Below are 21,323 nucleotides of genomic sequence, written 5' to 3'. Positions count from 1 at the left end.
TTACGTGGACGAAATTATTTAACGGAAAAGGTAGCGAAATTGACATATCACAATATGTGTTTTCTGATCATTTTAAATGATCTTTAAAAGATATTCTTAATGTCATAAAGTTATTATTAAAATATGGATATCTATATATAAATAATTTTTCAACCATTAACGTTTAAGAAAAAAGTTCCACCATATCATGAGAAGTAGTATAAAAATAGGGAATACAAAAAATACAACAGAATGAAAAAAAAGGGTGTAAGGATGAAATTAATGGGAATTACATGTGCAGAAAAAACGATTACGTCTGGACAAACTTACTTAACGGAAAAGGTATAAAAAAATTGAGTATACTTTGGATTTAAATCCAGAAAAATATTCGCAGCAATAGAACAACGTTTAAGGATAAAATGCTTTGAATTTATATGTACTGTCGATTTTGGTAATAGATGGAAGATGTCACCGTGTGTAAAGTTACCATTGGAGTACGTATTAAATGTGGCCGGTTTAATCAGCTTTAAGTAAATTTTAATACCTCTCCTGCTGCTTTAGTCACTCATAATTCCACGTAAGAAATATTAAACGAAATAGAACTGCTAAAGTTGCTGCAACAGTGTGAAGTCGTGAAAGTCCACATCGATAGTGAATTCCTGAAATTTTGTTGATTCCTACATTGCAGAAAATATCGATACACATATTCACGTAAAATAAAGAACGACGAATTTTTTCGAAAGTAGTTTATTCTATTCTTCTACAAGTAATATCTTCTTCAATTGATATATATACGTTTACCAGGAGTCTTTACAAATATTTAAGGTCCTTAATGATCACGAATAGAGTACATATAATTGTATGCTTAAGTTATAACTTTGCGTCGTTTCGCAGGGTGTGAGTATTCCGGTATAAAAATATATGTTAAACTATCATAATTACTGTCTTTATAATTACCACTAATTTGAAATCAGTTGTTGTAATAGTCCTAATGCCTTAAAACTAATATGATTCGCAGAACTAACGTCATTTGTATTACTTTTAAGACATTTAAATAAACGATTCATAGGTTTATATAATGTAGAAAGGCATAACTTGTTTAAAGACAGATAATACAATACGAAGTACTACTATTTTGAACATATTTATTATATCTAATAGTCACATCAATGAGATGTTTAAGGTCAGTATGGTTTACAACGGTCGCACATTTCTAAACGAGTTGTCGACACAATTGAATAGTTCTTTTCTGTATCCAAGAAGTATAACTTTTGATAACACTTGACACTTGACACCGTTGGCTATCTATTTTATTGTTGTAAGTCACTAACAATAGAAAATGTTATACAGTTTATAGGAACCTATATACTATAGCAGACTTCTCTATATATCCAGGCAAGATAAGTGATTTTAGTACTCGTTAAATTGTAAGTATTTTAAGAGACTGTTACTTCTCTATCACTCATATAGTTTATCATTTAGATCTTGTTGTTGTTAGTAACTAACAGTAGAAAATGTTAATCAGTTTATTGGAACTTATATACTATAACAGGCTGCTCTAAACACCTAGACAAAATAAGTGATGATTGCACTCGATCGATTTAGACTATTTTAAAATACCGATGGTTATCTATCACTTATAAAGGCTATTATTTAGATCTTCTTGGTGTAAGTAACAAACATTAGAAAATGTTCAACAACTTATAGAAACCTAAAATATAGTTATATATTATAATATATTTCGATATTGTTATTGTAGGAAACTATCACTAGAAAATGTTAAATAATTTTTAGAAACCTATACTATAACGGGCTTCTCTACATATCCAGACAGAGTAAGTAAAATTAGCACTCGACAGTGATATTAGCACTATTTTAAAATACTGTTGGTTATCTATCGCTCATATAGGCAGGCTATCATCTAGATTCTTTTGTTATTAATCACTGGTAGTTAAAGATATCAACACTTTTGAAGCTGACCCCTATACAAAAACTGAACTCTAAAATTTTCGAGTTTCGTATTACCCAATAAAAGTCACACACAGAGAAGTTAGTTCTGTTGGGGTGATTAGGCTTGCCTTTTTTAAATCAATATCATAGTTGTGATATTAATAGGTAAAATACATCCATAGGTTATATGAGAGGCTACGTTCCAGAGACAGATACAGGAACTGATGATTATGAGTGGGAAAGCATAAACCAAATTTTATGTCGTTTTAAAGAAAATTATTAACTAATTAATTTTGAAAAATAAATCCAATTTATATAAATGTTTGTACAAATTTTTTTGGTTTGTATTTAGTTTTTTTTTTTTTTGAGCTTATAAATTTTGTTTTCTATATATAATAGTATAGTCGTGTTAAAGCAGTAATCTGACTGGCAGTCAAAAACAGAAATTCCATAAATAAATACAATTTTCAGTTTAAAATATTAAAATTATTTTTTATATAAGCACAGCTAATATTCTTCATTAATATAATATGTATGTATATTTTATATATGTATTGTATATAAGTATGTATGTATATATAAGTATATAAACATCTAAAATATCTACTAAAAATATTTATATAATGTAGTGAGTAGGTAAATTTATTTTACATATATTTCCAACTATAAATACACTTAATTATTTTCAGTTTTTAATTTTTAATTTTTCATTACAAATTTCAGATTTCAGATTTATTCTTTTTAGTTAATTTTTTTTATTTTTATTTTCATGAATTTTGTATATCGTCAATCACGTGTATATGATGAATCAAATAATCAATCTATCTATCAATTAATAAACTAGTCAATCACGTAGTAGTTTCAATTTTACACATATAATATTTGTTATATATATATATATATATATATATATTTATTTATTTTTATTATATATAGTATATAATTATTTTTAAATCGTAGCATTGAATAATTCAAGCACAGTTCATATTCATATTTTCTTTTATTTTTTACTTCTGGACGTTCTTTAAGAATTCTTTGGAGATAATAAAGCTCTGCTATGCTCTAAAGAAAAGGTCTACAGAAAATAGTATAATTTATTGTATATAATTTGTATATATATACTTTACACATATTGTCGCAACGAATTTTAATTTTAATTAAATAATTTTTCATTTATAATACAGCTGAAAACCAATCTCAAAAAAGGCCACTTATTTTCGCTAAAACAATTTTTATAATGGAACAATAATACAGCACATTCGGAGATATATGCGAAGCTCAGCATTGCTAGTTGAATTTTAAAAGTAAATTTATTCCTTTCATATATAAGACTTTTTTATGTTAAAGAAATATCACACAAAATCAAACACCATCAAAAGTAATTTGCACCCAAAATCTATACCTTCAATATTTGAAGAATTGAAGAATTAATATAACGTGAACAGTGGGAACTCATCCGGAGACGTATCGAAACGGTTTTGAGAAAGCCAAAATCGAGCTAAGTCAACATATATGAAATATTAAAGTAACTTGTAAAGTGAAGACATATATTTTAAGGAGGGTTAACCAATAAATTAAATAGTAAGTAGTAGGAGACAAAATGAAAGACTACTAATTAAACGTGTTTAAATAGGTTAAGCGACTTTAAAATGGTTAAGTTTCCTATCTTTTTAATGAAAAAAAAAAAAACAAAAATAACCAGTCTGAAAGGAAAAAGACAGACAGAAACAGATAAAATAATTATTTATATCAGTAAAAATGAAATATCCTATCCAGATGAAATCTGTTCCATCTTATTGATTTAGTAATTATTCATAAAAACATAGAAGAAACTGTCTGAGCAGACTTAGATAGAGTGAAAGAGATAAATAACGTATCTTTCTTCTTAAGAAAATTATTAATAAAAAAAATAAATTCCAACAAGGAAGAAATAAACATAATCTAAAGAAACTAAGAGAGAGAGACTGAAAAGGATAAATAGTATTTTTTTTAAATAGAATTATCAAAAAACTTATACTCATCTAAGGTTTAAAGAGATTTAAACCTAAAGACATAAAAAGGATCTTTGAGAGACAAAATAGGCAACGATGAAAGGACTAAGAGAAACTGAAAAGGATAAGAAGTATTTTTTTTTTAATAGAATTATCAAAAAACTTATACTCGTCTAAGGTTTAAAGAGATTTCAACCTAAAGACATAAAAAGGATCTTTGAGAGACAAAATAGGCAACGTTGAAAGGACTAAGAGAAACTGAAAAGGATAAGAAGTATTTTTTTTTAATAAAATTGTCAAAAAATTCATATTCAACTAAGGTTTAAAGAGATTTCAACCTAAAGACATAAAAAGGATCTTTGAGAGACAAAATAGGGAACGATGGATTAAAAGGAATAATTTTTTTTTTCATTCTTGTAGTACTATTAGTAAATTAAATATTCATATCAGCAAAGCGAATAAAACCAGAATGTAAAGAGCCGAAGAGACACTAAACGTGGTAAAAGAGGAAAAGTTTTTTCTGTTATGGAATAATTAATAAAATAAAGAATCCAGTGCATAGGAAATATCTAAAGTTTAAAAAGCCTACAAGAGACTGGAAGGGACAAGAAGCCTTTCTTTGTAATAAGATTATTTATAAAATAAATATAAATAAATTCACATCAGTATAGAAGAAATAATAACCCGAATAAAAACAGACTTAACAGTGAAAAAGATAAGGACTACTTCAGCATGAAAAAAAAATACCTGAATTTAAAAAGTCCTAAGACAGATAGCAAGGAATAAGTAATCTTTCTTTAATAATGAAATTATCAATAAAATATTCATATCAACAAATAACCAGAATATAAAGAAGCTAAGAAATACTAATTTTGTTCTAATAAGACTGTGATAAAAAAATGTTATATTATATTATGATGATTATAATGCTTACATATCAAATAAAAACGGTTCCGATAGAAGATCAAGTTAACTGTTGGGATAAATTATATCAAATTAATCAAATCAGAGTAAATTTGAAATAAGAGGAGAAGAGGAATTGTGTAATTATGAAAAAATTTATATATCTTAAACATAGCATGCTCAAGCTCAGAAGAGTCAAATCGTTAGTGCAAAATTCTGTATACCTAAACCTTGCCGTAAAACAGAGTCTACAATTAAAACTTTTGTTCATAATTATGCCAGTTTCAGAAATTAAAGTTCATGTTTTTATAGACATAACATCTATTCGTGCCAACTTTAAACTTATAGGCCTACAACCCACAATATCTAACCACAGCACAATGAAAATGTCTCCATAATAAAAGAGCGTACCAACATCTACAACTCAAATATAAATACATTCTACAAAAGCTGAAAACTGGCTGAGATGATAAGACAAATGTTTGAATAAACATAGAAATGCTAGGTGTTAGAGAATTTAGATGACTTAGCCTTAGAATTGGTCTAAGGTGTTACAAAATATTAAATTTTAATTAATTTTTTTTTTTTTTTGATTTTTATCTTAGTTTCTTTGGAACATGTCTTATGAAACACTTTTGATTAAATTATAGAACATAGAAAATTTTAATATAAATGTTTTATTCTAAAACAAAAACCGACTTGAAATATTTAAACTCTAAAAACCAGAGTTTAAACGTAAATAGTTTCCAAGCCTATTCCGATAGAACATTCGTTTGCACATCAGATTATAATAAATATTACCGGCAGACTGCATTATCTATATAATGCAGAAAATATAGAACAAAAGTGTACACCTTTTTTTTTGAAATACTAGCAATTAGTTTTACTTTTATACTAAGTTGCAAAGCTTTAGATCAGAATAGGATTTTAAAATTTTACCCTTCAATTACATTTACTAAATTACTACTAAATATACAGATATTTAATATCAAATAACAATATTTGCACAGTTATAATTTATATTGTTAGATTCAAATAAAATGAAAGCAGAGTCTTTTACTAAGGGGTTGTGACAGTACTATAAAAATTAGTATGGCTAAGTTTAAGAAATTAGTATGTGTTTAGATTTTTGTTACTCAGAAATAAAATCCAAAAAAGTATAAATAGATTTCATAAAATATGTTTTTTTGGAATTAACATATATACTGATTTTGTAGTTAATTTAATGATCCAATTGCTATATAAAATAAGGGTTTATTATTCTTTAAGATCACAAAGCGCTAGTTGTTGTAGTAGAAGGCAAAGCGTTGATTGTAAGACAAAATAAAGAATATTACCCAAAGTTTCAATAGCGATTAGGTTAACATTCTGGAGCTCCTTTCAAATGTCATCTCTCTCAAAAAAAAAAAAAAAAAAAAAAAAAAAAAAAAAAAAAAAAAAAAAAAAAAAAAAAAAAAAAAAAAAAAAAGTCTGCTTCCTGGGTTTCCAGACGGATTATAACGCAACATCTAAAAGTGGTAACTCGGAGTTGTAATGTTTTTAAAATACAATTTCAACCATAAGAACATCATTATTGTTTTACCATGCATTATAATATCAATAAATGGATTGAAATTATTATTAAATCATTAATGGGAGTTGTAATTATTTTACTTATTCCATGTTGACTGTCATCGTTTTTAGGTTCAACCATATATAGTTTATTTAAAAAAAATTTGCTTTCTTTTCTCATTCGTTAAATCACACACCACTGTTCACACTATATGATTACAACAAAATCACTATCTCAACAGAACAAAAGTACCTCTTCATATTCGCATAAAGGATATTTGGGTTTAGCAGGAAGTTTTAACCCTCAAAAATCGCAATCAAAATTAAATTTCGCTTGTCGTTTTGTCGTTTTTTAGAAAAACTGTCTTTGGAACTAAACTGCTTTCGTTTCGAGTATTAAATGTTTCTTAAAGTTTTTAACATAAATAAATAAGAGAACGAAAATATAATTATTAAAAATCTAACAATAATATAAATTTTTTTAAAATTCGAAAACACAAAAAATTGAAAGTAAAACATGTGGTCAACGATATACAAATTATAAATATTTAAATAATAGTAGTCATTATAAACAGAAAGCTAATAAATATCTATATAACATAATGAAAATAGAAAGTATATATAAAAACCTAAAAAAAAAAAAATACATAAAAATAGTTCGTAGTTTGTAATGAGGCGATGTGACCTATCAGTCGTTTGGTGTAGTTGCTGTAACATTTGACTTAATTTCTTTAATATTATTATTTTTTAAATATTATAATTAGCTATAAAATGTTTATATAAATGAGAACTATATCACATAACTGAACTCAAGCGACCAATAGGTTACATGCCACATACTACTCATTCAAAAGTTGTGTAGATTTTGTAGCGCATTGAGTTGTTCACATATGCTTAGCAAAAAATGCCTCCAACTGCAATTGATGGCTATCAAACGTTATTACACATATAAATAGTTTAGACTCATTAATTGCAGTGGGCCTGCATAATTGCTATTACATACACAACTACATACACATTTTAATCGTATTCAACTATAGTATTATGTTTTGTTCTTTTAAGTGATATATTCTCTGTCTCTGTTCGGTCGTCCTAATTGTGTATCGTCTAGTAATTGTAGGTGTTCGTCGTTTAGCCCATCATCGTCGCCATCACCTTCGCCCTCACCCTCACCCGATGAACTTAACCAATCAGAGGAACTGTTGCTGCACCCAGTTGACAGCTTCAAGCTACTGGAAAAGCCCACCGATACTGATTCGCTAGCCGATGGGTTTAATATAAGGCTACTGTAGTCATTATGATGTCATCTAGTTGAGCCAATGAGTGATGCAAAATCATCACCTGACTCTGGAATGGGACTATGTGTATTGCCAACATTGCGAGCCTGTAGAAAGCTTGTACCGCCAGCAACTGGCGCTCCATAATGGGGTGAATAGTCACGTGTATGCGGTTCACGTTTCTGTATACTTATGCCGAAGTTAGAGTGGGATGCGGAGGAGGCGGACATAGAGGCTTTGGATGTGTTGGGGCGTGCGGCTGCTAATTGGGATTGAGATGGAGAATCTGTAGTTATTGCCACATCACAAACTGGTAGCACTAGACTATCTGTAGCTCCATAGCGATTGGCGTTAGCCAGCGTTTTAGCATAATTCGAATTGTAAGTTTTTCTATTACCTGAAATATTGGTGTGTTCAGCGTTACCGGTACTGACATCTCCCATAGCTGCATCCTCTTGTCGTTTATGGATTAAATATTCTGATTCACTACTAGATCGTCGTGGACCACGCGATAATGGTTGATAATTACTTCGTCCCTGGAAACGACGACTTATCGAACTGCTTACTACACCAAGATGCTCGGTAACGTCTTCTTGCATATCGGATATATCAATCATGGATAGAAAAGCACGGCACCAATTATTGTTGGGATTATTCCAATATTGAGGTGAATTGATATGGAAAGGATGGTGAGGAAAACTATAGATATGTGCTACTGCAGCGACAAACATTTCAAAGCAGATCAGAAAATTCTGTAATAAAATAATTAAAATAAATATTCTAATCCATACTTAGATGATTTAAAATTTAATGAGAGAGCATATTGTGATAACTATGCGAAAATAATAACCATAATCTCAAACATTCACTACACTTTTCCAAATATAAAATAAATCTCTGGTATAATTCTTTACTTCGCAAATATATTATAAATTCAAATTAAGTTTTAATTTCACTTTATAAAAATAAATTAGTAATTAATATTTTTGCACTCTCATATTGATAATTCCATTCACACTTACCTGCAACATAGAGGCAAGATTTGTGTTATCGACTCCATCTATTGTAAAAATCCGTGTGATAATGCCATAATATACTAAAATATTAAGCAAAACTCCTTGGCTGTAAATTTAAAAGAGCGAATGAAAATGATTAAAGATGAGAATTTAGTGCATGTAGTCTGTCAATGGAATTTGTAAAAAGAATTCAAGGGATATAGTGATAGAATATCATTAATAATCAGCTGTTTATGGGTAGTGCATGTCATCAGATGTATAAAGTTTCTCAAAATGGTTTATGGTTATAGTTATACTCTTCATAATACTACGTTCATTGATGAACTATTGCATCATAATATAGTATTTGATAACGAATATCTAGTACCTAGATATCTAGATACATTACTTGTTTTTATTTTTTTTTCAAGTTTAAGACAGAATAAAACACAGACATTTTGTCTGTTGAACGTTGTGCCCAGCGCTAAGAGAAATTTAATTTGATTTCACAGTTTTCTTGATAAATTTAAATGGATCGGATAGAGAGAGAATAGAGAGAACTTTAAGACCCAACAATCTCAATCTTTGTGCAAATACCAAGAAATAACAGACGTAATAGTCTACGTTGTCCAAACTCACAAAGTTTAATTAAATGTAACGAAATAATATCTATCTTTATGCAAATACTGGAAAATGTAGAGAAAAGATAAAATCTCTTTATTTTTCATATTCTCGAAACATGCTTGTTTATACCCTAACAATCTCAATCTAGTTATTGAAAATACTAAGCAAAACAAGGGAAATGCTCTGTCTTGTTAACTTAACTGATTCATGTTTGATATGTTGGATTTGTGATGATACCCATAATGGCCATATGATCTCTTTTTCTGTTATGTCTTATGATGACTCCGATCAGTACTTTGAGGTCATAATTCGAATAGCTATAAGTTCAATCTATAAACATACACATTGGTTAAAGTGTTCATCTATTAAAATTGTAAGATAGGTAGAGTCCTTTATATACAGTCGAATTGCGATAATTCGTACTCCGATAAATCGAAAACATCAATAACCCGCAACAAACTATTAGTTCCTTAAAAAACCTTGTCAATTTGTAAAATTTCAATGAGCATTAAACCTCTTATAATTCGTAATGCAGAACAATAAACCTGTCTGCAAATTCAAGATGTTTCAAGAACATTCGCAGTTTTCCAATGCTTTACCAACACAATAAGAAGGCGTGGATGACAATGGATCTATTTAACAAATGGCTTCAGATGCTAAAAGATAGCATAAAAACAAAAAATCGAAATTTACTGTTATTTATGGAAAACTGTATAGCGCATAATGAATCCCCTAATCTCAGCCCCGTAAAAATAATTTTTTTGCTAGTAAACACCACTTCCAAGCTGCTACTCCTTGAGCTGGGTGTTAAAAAAAATTTAAATTATTTTACCGCAAGGAAATGGTTATTAATCTAGCTAATAGCATTGATGAAAAAGAAGAGTTCAAATGTACGCTATTTACGGGAATGCAGATCTTGCATTCAAAACTGCTTCCGGGCTTGCGGTTTTAATAAAGATTTAAACTAAAATTTATGTCAAGTCGAACAACATAGATTATCTATGGGACCAAATATGTGAGAACTTTGAAAATGTCAACCTTTTCGATGATTACCTGAACATAGATAAAGACGTAGCTGTATCTGGTATATCAACTGATTATGATAGTTTCAAAGAATTCAAATCCAAATCCAAATCGACCATTCAATAACTATGACATTATGTTTCAAATCATAATATCCAAAACAATGTTTTTGATTATTTATTAAATTGGGAAAAATAAATTGAAGAGATAGGCGAAAAGAATCTGAAACAATCAATTTTAAAGTTAAAACTTGATCTTTCTCTATATAATTTTTAATGTTTTTATTTTCTTATTAAATTAATAGTTGCAGGATGTAAATACATATGTAAATTGGTTTATTTAACTCTAATAAAGTTATATATAAAAAATATGTGAAAATCAACTGAAATCTAAAAGCCCCATTAATTCGTATTTTCTTCTTGTTCATCTCGTTGAATCAAAACCCGGATAATTCGGAAACCCCTCTAAATCAAAAAAAATGCTTTTCCCTAGCGATTTCGAATTATTGCAATTCAATTATATAAAGATATGTATACGAGTAAAAGGATAATACAGAATAAACTATCTTAAATAAAAATTGAAGGGATATCTAAGTCAAATTGACACTCATGTTGAACGTACAACCTTTTAAACTGACCCACGTTTTAGACGAGCACACGGATATCAGTATAAAAGGAACACTCCTATTGCATTGACACCACTATTGAATGGATATATCTGTTAAATAGACACCACTATTTAACGGATACACTTATATTCAATGTAATACCTTCATAACTCGAAAATGTTTCTAATATAAAATTATTTTCTATCATTATTTGGAACAACTGGCTTGTTATTAGTGTTCTTAAAAACCGAAAACCTAACCTGAAGAAATAAAAGCTGACTAATAATGAGAGAATTATCGTTACATTCAATATTTTGAATTTTCAATGTTTGAAAGTATCAACGATTAAAACAGTTACCAATAAATCGAATTAAATATAATTAAGACATGTTCATTGCTATTATTATTGTTGGTATTATAAATAATAATAGTAATGATAGAATATAGAAAAATAAAAAACAAAAGACACTGATTTTAGCATATGGTTTTGCCAAACAATGTACTATAGTTGTAAGAAAAAATTTTCTGTGCTAGATAAAAATTTCATATCAGTGGTTAAAGTGGTACAAAAACACAAAAAACTTATTACGATTTATATAGTAATTGATATGAAGCGTGTAACAATCAATTCTCAAATGTTCTTGTAGAAATCGTAGTTAAAAACATATTTTTACAGCAGTAAACTTTATCAAAAATCTTGTGCCGATTAATGCATACGTTTAAAAAGAGAAAGTGAAACCAGTTGATGGATATGATAAATACATTCTTTATATAAATATAGTTATTAGCTAATATGGGTTCCAAGAGCGGTTCACTACCCCAATGTACAACAACATCAGCTAATAGAGTCAGCAGTTTGCATGTTAAAAAGTAAACACAAATTGGAATTCTATGAAGGTGACATCATTCATTGCCTCATCTGAACATAGATTAATTTAAAGTCAATTCTTACAATTCCTTTGCTTACATCTAACTTTTTCTGCACTCTCTCCATTCTATTCTATAATGCAAATTTTGCTATCTTTAAGTATTGCTTTGTTTTTTAGGTCAATTTAGGGTACAACAACAATTAGGTGTATTAGAGCTATATCATTGAAGTTTCTGTTCAAATATTGTGTTAAGTTCTTAATATAGAAAATCAACTAAAATTTTGAATTGTCTCGACCTGGTTCTTTTCATAACGTTTTTTATATATTTTATATCCGACTACAGGTCACCTTTCTGCTAAAATTAAAAGTTTGGTTAATATTTTTTTAATATATTCTATATTTCGACTCTGCTTGAGAGTCATTATCAGGAACGGAACTCTAAAATTAATTAATATTAATTAATATTAATAAAATCTATAGCTATACGTCGTGTGTTTGATTCTGTTCTATCCATATTGCACTTAAAATTTTAAATAAACCTTTAATTTTAAAAAAAAGGTGACCTGTAGCCGAATATAGGAATCGGAATAAACGGAGTACCAGCTCCCAACGTAGCGGAGCACTACGACTATGGTTGATCTTTTGTGCTGCAACAGACCCTAACTGAACAGAAGACATTCTGCTTTCCGAATGAAAGCCAGAATATCGGCCGTTGAGGACCTCCTAATGTCAGCAGAGGAGAGTAGTTCTCGAACCAGTGATCTCCTCCTGGGCAGTCACAAAGAAAAGAAATCAACTATAACGCTTGTAATATGTAATAGGCAGAGATTCTTAGAATGACAAAATGTGGTTCAGGCCCGCGTAAATTGTTCATTAAAAAAAAATAAATATTGTTAACCATATTTTTATAAAGACATTAGTCATGTCAGATTTATCTGTTCATTGTTGCCTTATTGGAGTGTCAAAATTTCTGTTTTGCATTGAACATGCACAACTTTCTTGGTAATTTTATGCAATACCGTATTAAATTCAAGCTTTCATAAATTGTCGATAAGCAGAAAGCAGAAGATAACATTCTTCAATTTTTGTTTTTTTTTCGCACAGTGTTTTAAGTTTATCTGAATTTCCATATTTATATCCAAATTCATTACTTTTAAACATATTCCATTGACATATGATTGATAAGATGTTAAAATGTTGTATGTGTAAATGTTTGCTTACAAAAATGAAAAGAAAACCACAGCTTTTATGCAAAGGAATTTTGGTATGGGTTTCATTGGTTTCAGATCGTCCTAAATTATTTATATAATGCAAAAGAGATAGAGAAAATATGCAATTTATATAAATTATATAATATATATATTGTATAAAAAAAGTATACATACTTTATTGGCCCTGTAAAATAATACCAGGCAATACATGGCAACAAATTGCGATATATTGTTAATCACAACGATGTATGGAAACGCCACGTTTCCTGCGAATGTACCTTCGCCATATACACCGCACAGCTCGCAAATGCTTTAAAATTATAAATTATTGTAAATATTTAATATGCTTAGTATATAATTAAAATGGATATCATACCACCCAACTAAATGTAAACGAAATGAAAGCAAATTAAATAAAAATTATATACAAATCAAAATCAAAAGTGATGATATCTCTAATTATGCACCCAATTAAATGAAACTTACACTGATATGAAGGTGGTTATGGGCCGTACCACAGTGTACTGTAGTATACCGTGCTTGCAGTTATGTATGAACTCTCTACCCATGGTCCAGGGTCGCATGCAGCAGAGTGGGAAAAAATGGTATACTTGTGGCTTATATTGCATAGTTGCCTCAAGATCCATGCCCAAATTCAAATAGTTTAACAAATACACCATAAAGTTGTAAATGACATATGCTTCGTAGCATTCACGCAATGAATCAACATATATCGAATGTTTGGGAAAGAAGAGACCTATCCACTGTAAAAAAAAAATGTATATACATATAAATAAAATAAAATAATAATATAATAATATAATTTAATATATATTTTTAGTTAAGCAAATTATTGACTATAATTACCGCATTTAACGCATAGATGGGCACCATCCACAGTATACGTATTATATGTCTTTGTAGTATTGGTCTCGAAAAGTGTATGACATGTTGAATTATGTGCCAAATCGACACCGGTACCGCTGACAGCACAAACAAGCCACCAATCAGTATCAATTGATCCTTACGTGAGAATCCATCTTTTAGCGAATTGACTATCAACAGTGGTACAACAATTATGGCAAATATCGTATAGGTAACAATAAGTAGAGGTCGTATCCATATACGCCACTCCTCACAAAATCTTCGCAAATTGATGCCACACATTTTGCACAATAGCAGCAACAACAATGACAAGTTTGTTTTACACTTTTAAGATTTCTTTATCTGTTGGATGCAATTGTCTGGGTGATGACGACAATGATAACGCCAACGACTGAGTTGGCAGTGAAAAGCACAACACAGTTTGTTTAAAACAACCGTCTACATGGCTCAATGCATCCACTTAGCAGAATGTTGACATTTCATTGATGAAAACACTTTCACAATTATTTTATTTATTTCAAATTTCTATTCTATCTAATAATTAGTTTTACTTTATGTCGTTAATAAATAATAAAACAATATTTATTGTTTATCACTTTTTTTTAATTAGCAAAATATAAACACCTTCTTTGACAAGAAAATTCCTACTACTTTCAATGTAGCTTTTGTTGTGAGATTGTCAGAAAGATAAAACTAAAACATAATCAAATAAAACGCAACGACGTCTGCAATTGGTCAAAATAAAGACCACGAAGCGAAATGCAAAATTTAATTCCACGCTTCGCTCTCTACATTTTAACGCCGTCAAAAAAAAAATACGTAATGCGTTCGGAATATCAAAATTACATTTATATACTATATGAGAACAGATATATATATAAAGAGTTAAATTATTATATTCTTTCATATTAAATTTAATTATAATATAAAATAAAATATAACTCTCAAGGAGCAGTGAAAGCAGTTTCGACATGGACATTTGGTATATAGTTAATATATATAGTTAATTCAAAAATTTTTAAGAAAAACAGCAGCATCAAAAAGTTGTCTAAACTCATATATAAGACGTGTGCAAGTTCTAGTAAATTGAAATAAATAGTAAATTATGTCGGTATGGTAGCGAATGTTGATATTTCCCAGAATAGAGTAGAGTACCGAAAATTAGATTAAAATTAGGTAAATTAGGCATTACCATTGTGAAAATTTTTAGTTGTTTAATAAATTAAAATAGCACTTATTATTTAAAAATAATAAGTGCTATAAATAAATAAATAAATATTTACATAATTGCAATACAAAAAATCCCAAGGAAATTTAAAAAAAAATTACCTCAATTAACTCGAATTCGTACACAGCCATAAAAATTAAACACAACTCTCAAGGAGCAGTGAAAGTAATTTCGATATGGACTGTTGGTATATAGTCCTTAAAATCCAGAAACCACAAATAACAGTTATTTTAAAAATTTTAAAGAAAAAAAATCAGCAACAAAAAGTTGTCTAAACTCATATTTAAGTATATAATTATCATCCTAAAGCATTATATAGAGCAGAGTTGTCCAGATCAGAGACATCCATGGTTTTTTTTTTTTTGGAGAAAAATAAAAATACGATGATAATGTTAAATTTAATTTTATTATTTATTCATTTGAATTAATGAAGTAAGGTGTGATTTTATCGCATACATGTCTCCAGACCGAAATTAAGTATACATATATGAATATTCACAGTACGATTTGGTAGCACGGCATGCTTGGTTTGAATGCATTCACGTTCAGCTTTAATATTATGCATGCTTTGTATATATCAGCGTTTTTAAATAAGTCAAGAAATAATAATTATATTTGCTTTATATTACATTTTTTAAAAATAATTATTATCATGTGGCTTATATTTTTCCACGCACGAAAAATTCTTACATTCCGAATAACTCATACTTTTTATTTTAAAACACACAAATAACTGCTATATTTGCTTTAAAAATATACAAATCAGGAATAACCTTTTTTTTTGAAAAGGTTAAGCGATCTCGCTTTATTTCTGCAATCTGTCAAAAAACAAATCTTGCACATAACAGGTCTACTCTAAGAGCTACTCGTAGTAAAACTCAACTAAAATACGAGTTAAGTACAAACTGAGAGTGTAACTCAAATAAAGTGCCAAATTACGCTCTTTACACAAATTTTCTTGGAATAACTTTGTTTAAAGTCTGGTGAAAACAAAAATGCCGGGCAAATAAACAATACAAAAATTTAAATTAAAATCAAAATAGCTGATTCACATATCACACAAATTTTAGTTGAAATTAAATGTACGAGTAAAGTCTGTGTATCATTTTCAAATTTCGACAGGGATGTTACACTCTCTCAGATGCTCTGATTTATTCTAAAATTTGCTGGTGGAACACATTTGTATATACACAGTGTTACTCAAAGCTACTATGAGTAGCTCGTGAAACAGATCTAATTTAAAGATTAATATAATATATTTAATATAAAAATGAAAATTAAAATAAATAAATTAAAAGCAATGTTAAGAATGCTGGAAATTTTGAAACATCTTTTTACAACAAAATTAAAAATAGAATATTTATGCAACAAATACGTTAAAAAATTTAAAGCGCTTTTTAATTATATTATCTTCATATACTTCCAAAAATTTTGGTATATATTTATGTACCTATTTTTAAAATATTTATTTTCCACAATTGTGTACATTTTTAAAATATTTCATTCACGGTTTTCAAAATTGTGGAACTTCTTAATTTTGTACGAATTTTTGATTATAAGCTTTGACAGATGACTGGAATATTCGTTAAAATTTCCCATGAAGGTTCACAATAGATCACTTAATGCATTGGTAACATTTTTGTCTGTAGTTGCTAAAATGTTTAGCTATTTCACAACTAAGCGCTTAGTAGTGTTGTTGTTTTGCGTACAAATTAACAACTTTAAGCAAGCGACTTATTGTTTTTTGCCACATTTAAAAGCTGCTTAAAGCACCTAATATAAAATCTAACCAAATACCTGAAAAATGTATTTATTTAATGCAAAATTGTAGAATATTTTTGGTATATTTTGGTTTAAAATTTTCAACATTCTTCCATAGAAAGGAATTATAAAATAATTGTTTTCTTATTACAATTTAATTTGCATAACTCTTTGTGAATTTCGTGTTAAACCAGATAGTCTAATATATTCTATTTTTATAATAAGCCTCTTCATGAGGCTAAAATCGTATTAATTAGCTAAATAGAAAAACTATTTGCTAATTTAGTGTTTTAGCATTTTAGCTAGAGTATAGCATACTAAATTGCTAAACTGTTAAATGTGTAGTAAAAAATGTCAATAATGTTTTTGGAAGTTTTAAAACTTTAAGATTTAAATAAATAAAAATTAAAAAATGTGCACTCATAATGTTCGTATTTAGCTAATAAGCACTTTACCACTTAACAAATTTACCACAAGTTTAGTATATTAAATAAAAATCGTAGAGGTTAAATTTTTTATTTTAGCTGTATACATGTATTTATATATATACTCTGGCTTTATATTAGCTTAAGTACTATTTTATAATTTAAGGTTCTATTAAATGAATCGATTTACAAAGAGTGAAGCCATAAATTCAAAAGAAAAATTTGTTTGTGAAATATTTCTGATATCTCAACAAAGATTTGTAAGGGATTTCATACGTCTTTTGAGGTTCACAAGATATAAATATACTAATAATACATAACACCAGTTTTTTATCGAGGCAATTAGTTTTATCCGCAATACTATGTTTATACTTAACGATTAGCGGAACTCAATAGTTCCGTTATATAATAGTTGCGTTATAACAATTAAGTGGTTACACTATGTCAAGAGCGAAATAAAATTAGAAAAAAAGGAAGGATAAATTTAAAAACATTAAAATATATGTAATATAAACTATAGATTATATACAGTATTGACCGTTTAGTTTTTATCATTTCTAAAATTTGTTTGTTTGCGTTTGAAACGTGCTTTTCAGGGGCTTGTGGACTCAGTTGCTATTTGAATATAATTAAAATTAATGCCAATCAACTATTTATATCTAATTGATAATAAAAATAATATTATTTACTTACATGCTCTATTTTGTTTAAAGACTACAAAAAAAAAACCGTAGAGTTATTATACGTAAGATAAAAAATTCAAAAACTTTTGTTATAATTCACGGTTAGCAGTAGTTGACGGTTTAGACTATTGCACTGAATCCAGCAGACATGCAGCAATAAGTGTCATTTTTCATACAAAATCCATACAAATAATACAAAACAAACCAAAAAACAAACTTAAAAATGTTAAAATAAGAATTTTCGTTTGAAAATAGATTCCATTAATTCTAGAGGCCCTATGCTTCACAAGGAGATAAAGGGATTAAGAAGAAGAATAAATTCTATTACTTTTTACTCAAAATATTTTTTACGTTAACATTACGAGTTTAAATTGTTAAGAATGAAATATGCTAATTTATAATTCTGTGTCATTAAGGTGCATTCTATTAAAAATTATTTAAATGAAATTGATTTGTCCAAAAGAAATATCCAGCCATCCTTGCGGACGGACAGATTCATCCAATTAAGTTTAAAGGTCAATAATATTTATCAATCAAACAAAATTTTTACCTAAGCTTATAGCATGCTAATCTTAAGAAACAGGCTGTCTTAATAGATGTCTTCATTTTGCGCTTTTCTTTTGTATTTTAATTATATTTACAGATCCACAGGTTTTAGCGGATAATTGCATAACTACGTTATTTTTAAATGAATAAAGTGCGGTAATAGAAAAAACAAACTAAACAAACTAAACAAACACTTGATTCTCAGTGGCGACACGTCAAACATGTAGTATATAAAATCCAATTTTAATATATTTATTTTTTTATTTTAAGTTTCTGAATCATTCATCATTTAGTAAACAAAAGAAACTCATATACAATCTATTTCATATTTTATATAAATATAAATTCATTAAATTAACAATAGTTTTTTTTTCCAACTTATAATTAAATACTTTCAAACTAAATGAGAATTATAAAAAGTAAGAACATGAACATGTAATATGATTCATAATATAGCTATTTAATTTATAAATATTGAACGAACAGGTTTATTATATAGAAAATCTTAATATATACTGTATAAATGCATATATACTAGAAGTATATTCTCAGAAGGTCTAGTTAAATAATAAAAACAAAGAATTGATTACAGTTAAATGGAATTATGCAGTCTGTACCTAAAAGCAGCAATGCATGCTCACTACTTTTCCATTAAAAATTGGATTTTATAAAATTACATATTGTATTGTCTGGATATAACTTTCAAACCGAACATTAGCATTTGTATATGTTATAAATTCCTCTTTAAACATCACCAATTTAACTTTTCTAGTACGTTAGCACTTTGTTTTAATTCTGCTTGTTCATCCATTAATTCGTCAGCTGATTTTATCGCTGTAGGAACGAAGACAAAACCTTTTAGTATATACTTTGAACGATTTCACATTAACTATCATACCTTTGGAAAGTGTTGCGTTAAGACCTAACTTAAATAGAAACCTTAATATTGCTGGTATAAAAGAACCACAGTCGCTTAGTGGAGAAATATATGAAATCGAAAAAAAATTGCGAACATAAAAAGTCAATTGCGGCTTTGGGTCAGTTGGCTTATAAATACTGACTCTGAGCTTCAAATTTGGCAGGGAACGAGGTTCGATATCTGGTACTTGCACTCTCAAAAAATTTTTTTAGAAATAATTTAATGTAAGAGCTATTTCCAAGACCACTGATGATGGGTATTTGTCAATACTCGAAACAGAAACAGTATGGTCAGCCAAAAATTCAATTAAATAAAATAATATAAAAATAATTTTTGTTGTTGTAGTTCGCTACGTTTCGAAAAACCGCTTTATATAATATTTATACATAATATTTATATATATATTTATTTACAATATTTATATATATATTTATATATAAGCCAGCATATAATGAAAAAAAAATTGTCGAAATAATCTGGTATGATACTCTAAGAGTGAAGAAATAGAAGAACGATAATAACGATAATTTTTATATAATATGTATATATAGCCGAGCATATAATAAAAAAAAATTGTCGAAATACTCTGGTAAGATGTTGGGTTCTTAGTGAAGAAATAGAAGAATGATAATTACGACTGGATATGCAATTAATCACCTTTGACTAAGTGAATGGTCTATAGTTAAAAGAAACTGTTATAAGGAAGTTATTTATTTATATTTAAAATCAAAGTTTGTCATTTATATTGATTGTCAGTTTTTGATATATGATTAATTTAGATATCTCAACACTTTAAGTAGACATAGATATTTTACTTTAAGTATACATTATTTGAACTTTTCACATCGAATATAGAACGAGCCAGTCTAAAGACAGCCAGTCGCCTATTATATTAAACAGTCGAGCTTTTTATGCAGCGCACATAAATTCGGTTTCAGTGGTGTTGAGATATTTTGGTTTACTTTGTTCATTTCTATTTCCCATTCCATTTGGCGTGCAGTACCTAAGTAGCGATCCCAGCTTTCTTTAAGGATCCATCGCAGCGAAATATAATATATTTTGAAGTTTTTTAGTATGATCCTTTATTTTGATTTTTATGGAACGTGTTGCATGTTATAACTGGGTCTGTCTTATTTGGGATTTATTTGAAATGTTTATGTTAATTAAAATAATAATAAATAATAATAATAAAATAAAAATAAATAAAAAATAAATGAAAACGTACTTATTTCACTATTTAAACTTGTCTTAATATAATTTAAGATTTTCCTATTCTTCATAAAAAAAAAGGAAGGTATCAGGCACCTTCTAGTGTGCTAATTCTTTTCTTTTGGAAGACCACCAAAACTGTGATTGCTTTTCTTTTGGTAGCAAACACCGCCAACACCTTTCCAAATCATTAATACCGAAGCCACTAACAGGCCAACCCATGCTCGATGTGCGACGAATTCTTTATCACTACGCAATAAAATGGATTTTATTGCACCCACGTTCCCCATAACCTGAAGTCCGAAACCTTAGGTGCTAAAGTCAATGTCCTCTTTCATAAAGGCACCCCACAGATGCCGAAAACACCCACTTCTAGCCCCTCTTAGGCTTCGGTCAAATAATCCAAGGTACGAACTGACATTACGGCCGTAACTGTCATCTATGTCAAGAAACTTGATTCTGGTTCTAATATCAAATCGTGGCGATACCAAAAAGTATGAACTCGCCGTTGGAAGTTTGGACGAATCTCACTCTAGTTCACGGAGATACTCAAAAGTGAACTCAACTCGAGTTTAAGGCGATGTGAAGAAACTTGGTTCTGGTTCTAATATCAAATCGTGGCGATATCAAAAAGAACGAACTCGCCGTTGGAAGTTTGGAAGAATCTCACTCTAGTTCACGAAGAGA

General features: G+C 28.5%; 1 protein-coding gene across 4 annotated transcripts; it reads right to left on the bottom strand.

The window, feature by feature from the left end:
- Positions 1-6,902: 6,902 nt before the first annotated feature.
- On the bottom strand, positions 6,903-14,543 carry LOC119688940 (transmembrane protein 184C). 4 transcript variants are annotated; one of them, XM_038103620.1, is made up of 7 exons: positions 13,848-14,543; positions 13,467-13,744; positions 13,155-13,290; positions 12,991-13,061; positions 8,674-8,773; positions 8,049-8,403; positions 6,903-7,979 (listed from the first exon to the last, which is right to left on the bottom strand). In XM_038103620.1, exons 1-7 carry the CDS (start codon positions 14,145-14,147, stop codon positions 7,678-7,680), a joined length of 1,542 nt encoding a protein of 513 aa, XP_037959548.1. In that variant the 5' UTR covers positions 14,148-14,543; the 3' UTR covers positions 6,903-7,677. The 4 variants fall into 4 exon arrangements, with proteins under 4 accessions (XP_037959548.1, XP_037959549.1, XP_037959550.1 ...); XM_038103621.1 differs by having other exon boundaries at positions 6,903-7,913; XM_038103622.1 differs by having other exon boundaries at positions 6,903-7,910.
- Between the last annotated feature and the right edge of the window lie 6,780 nt (positions 14,544-21,323).

Source organism: Teleopsis dalmanni, chromosome X (genome assembly GCF_002237135.1).
Source record: "Teleopsis dalmanni isolate 2A chromosome X, ASM223713v2, whole genome shotgun sequence".
Classification (NCBI taxonomy): Eukaryota; Metazoa; Arthropoda; class Insecta; order Diptera; family Diopsidae; genus Teleopsis; species Teleopsis dalmanni.
This window is presented reverse-complemented; position numbering and strand designations above follow the sequence as displayed.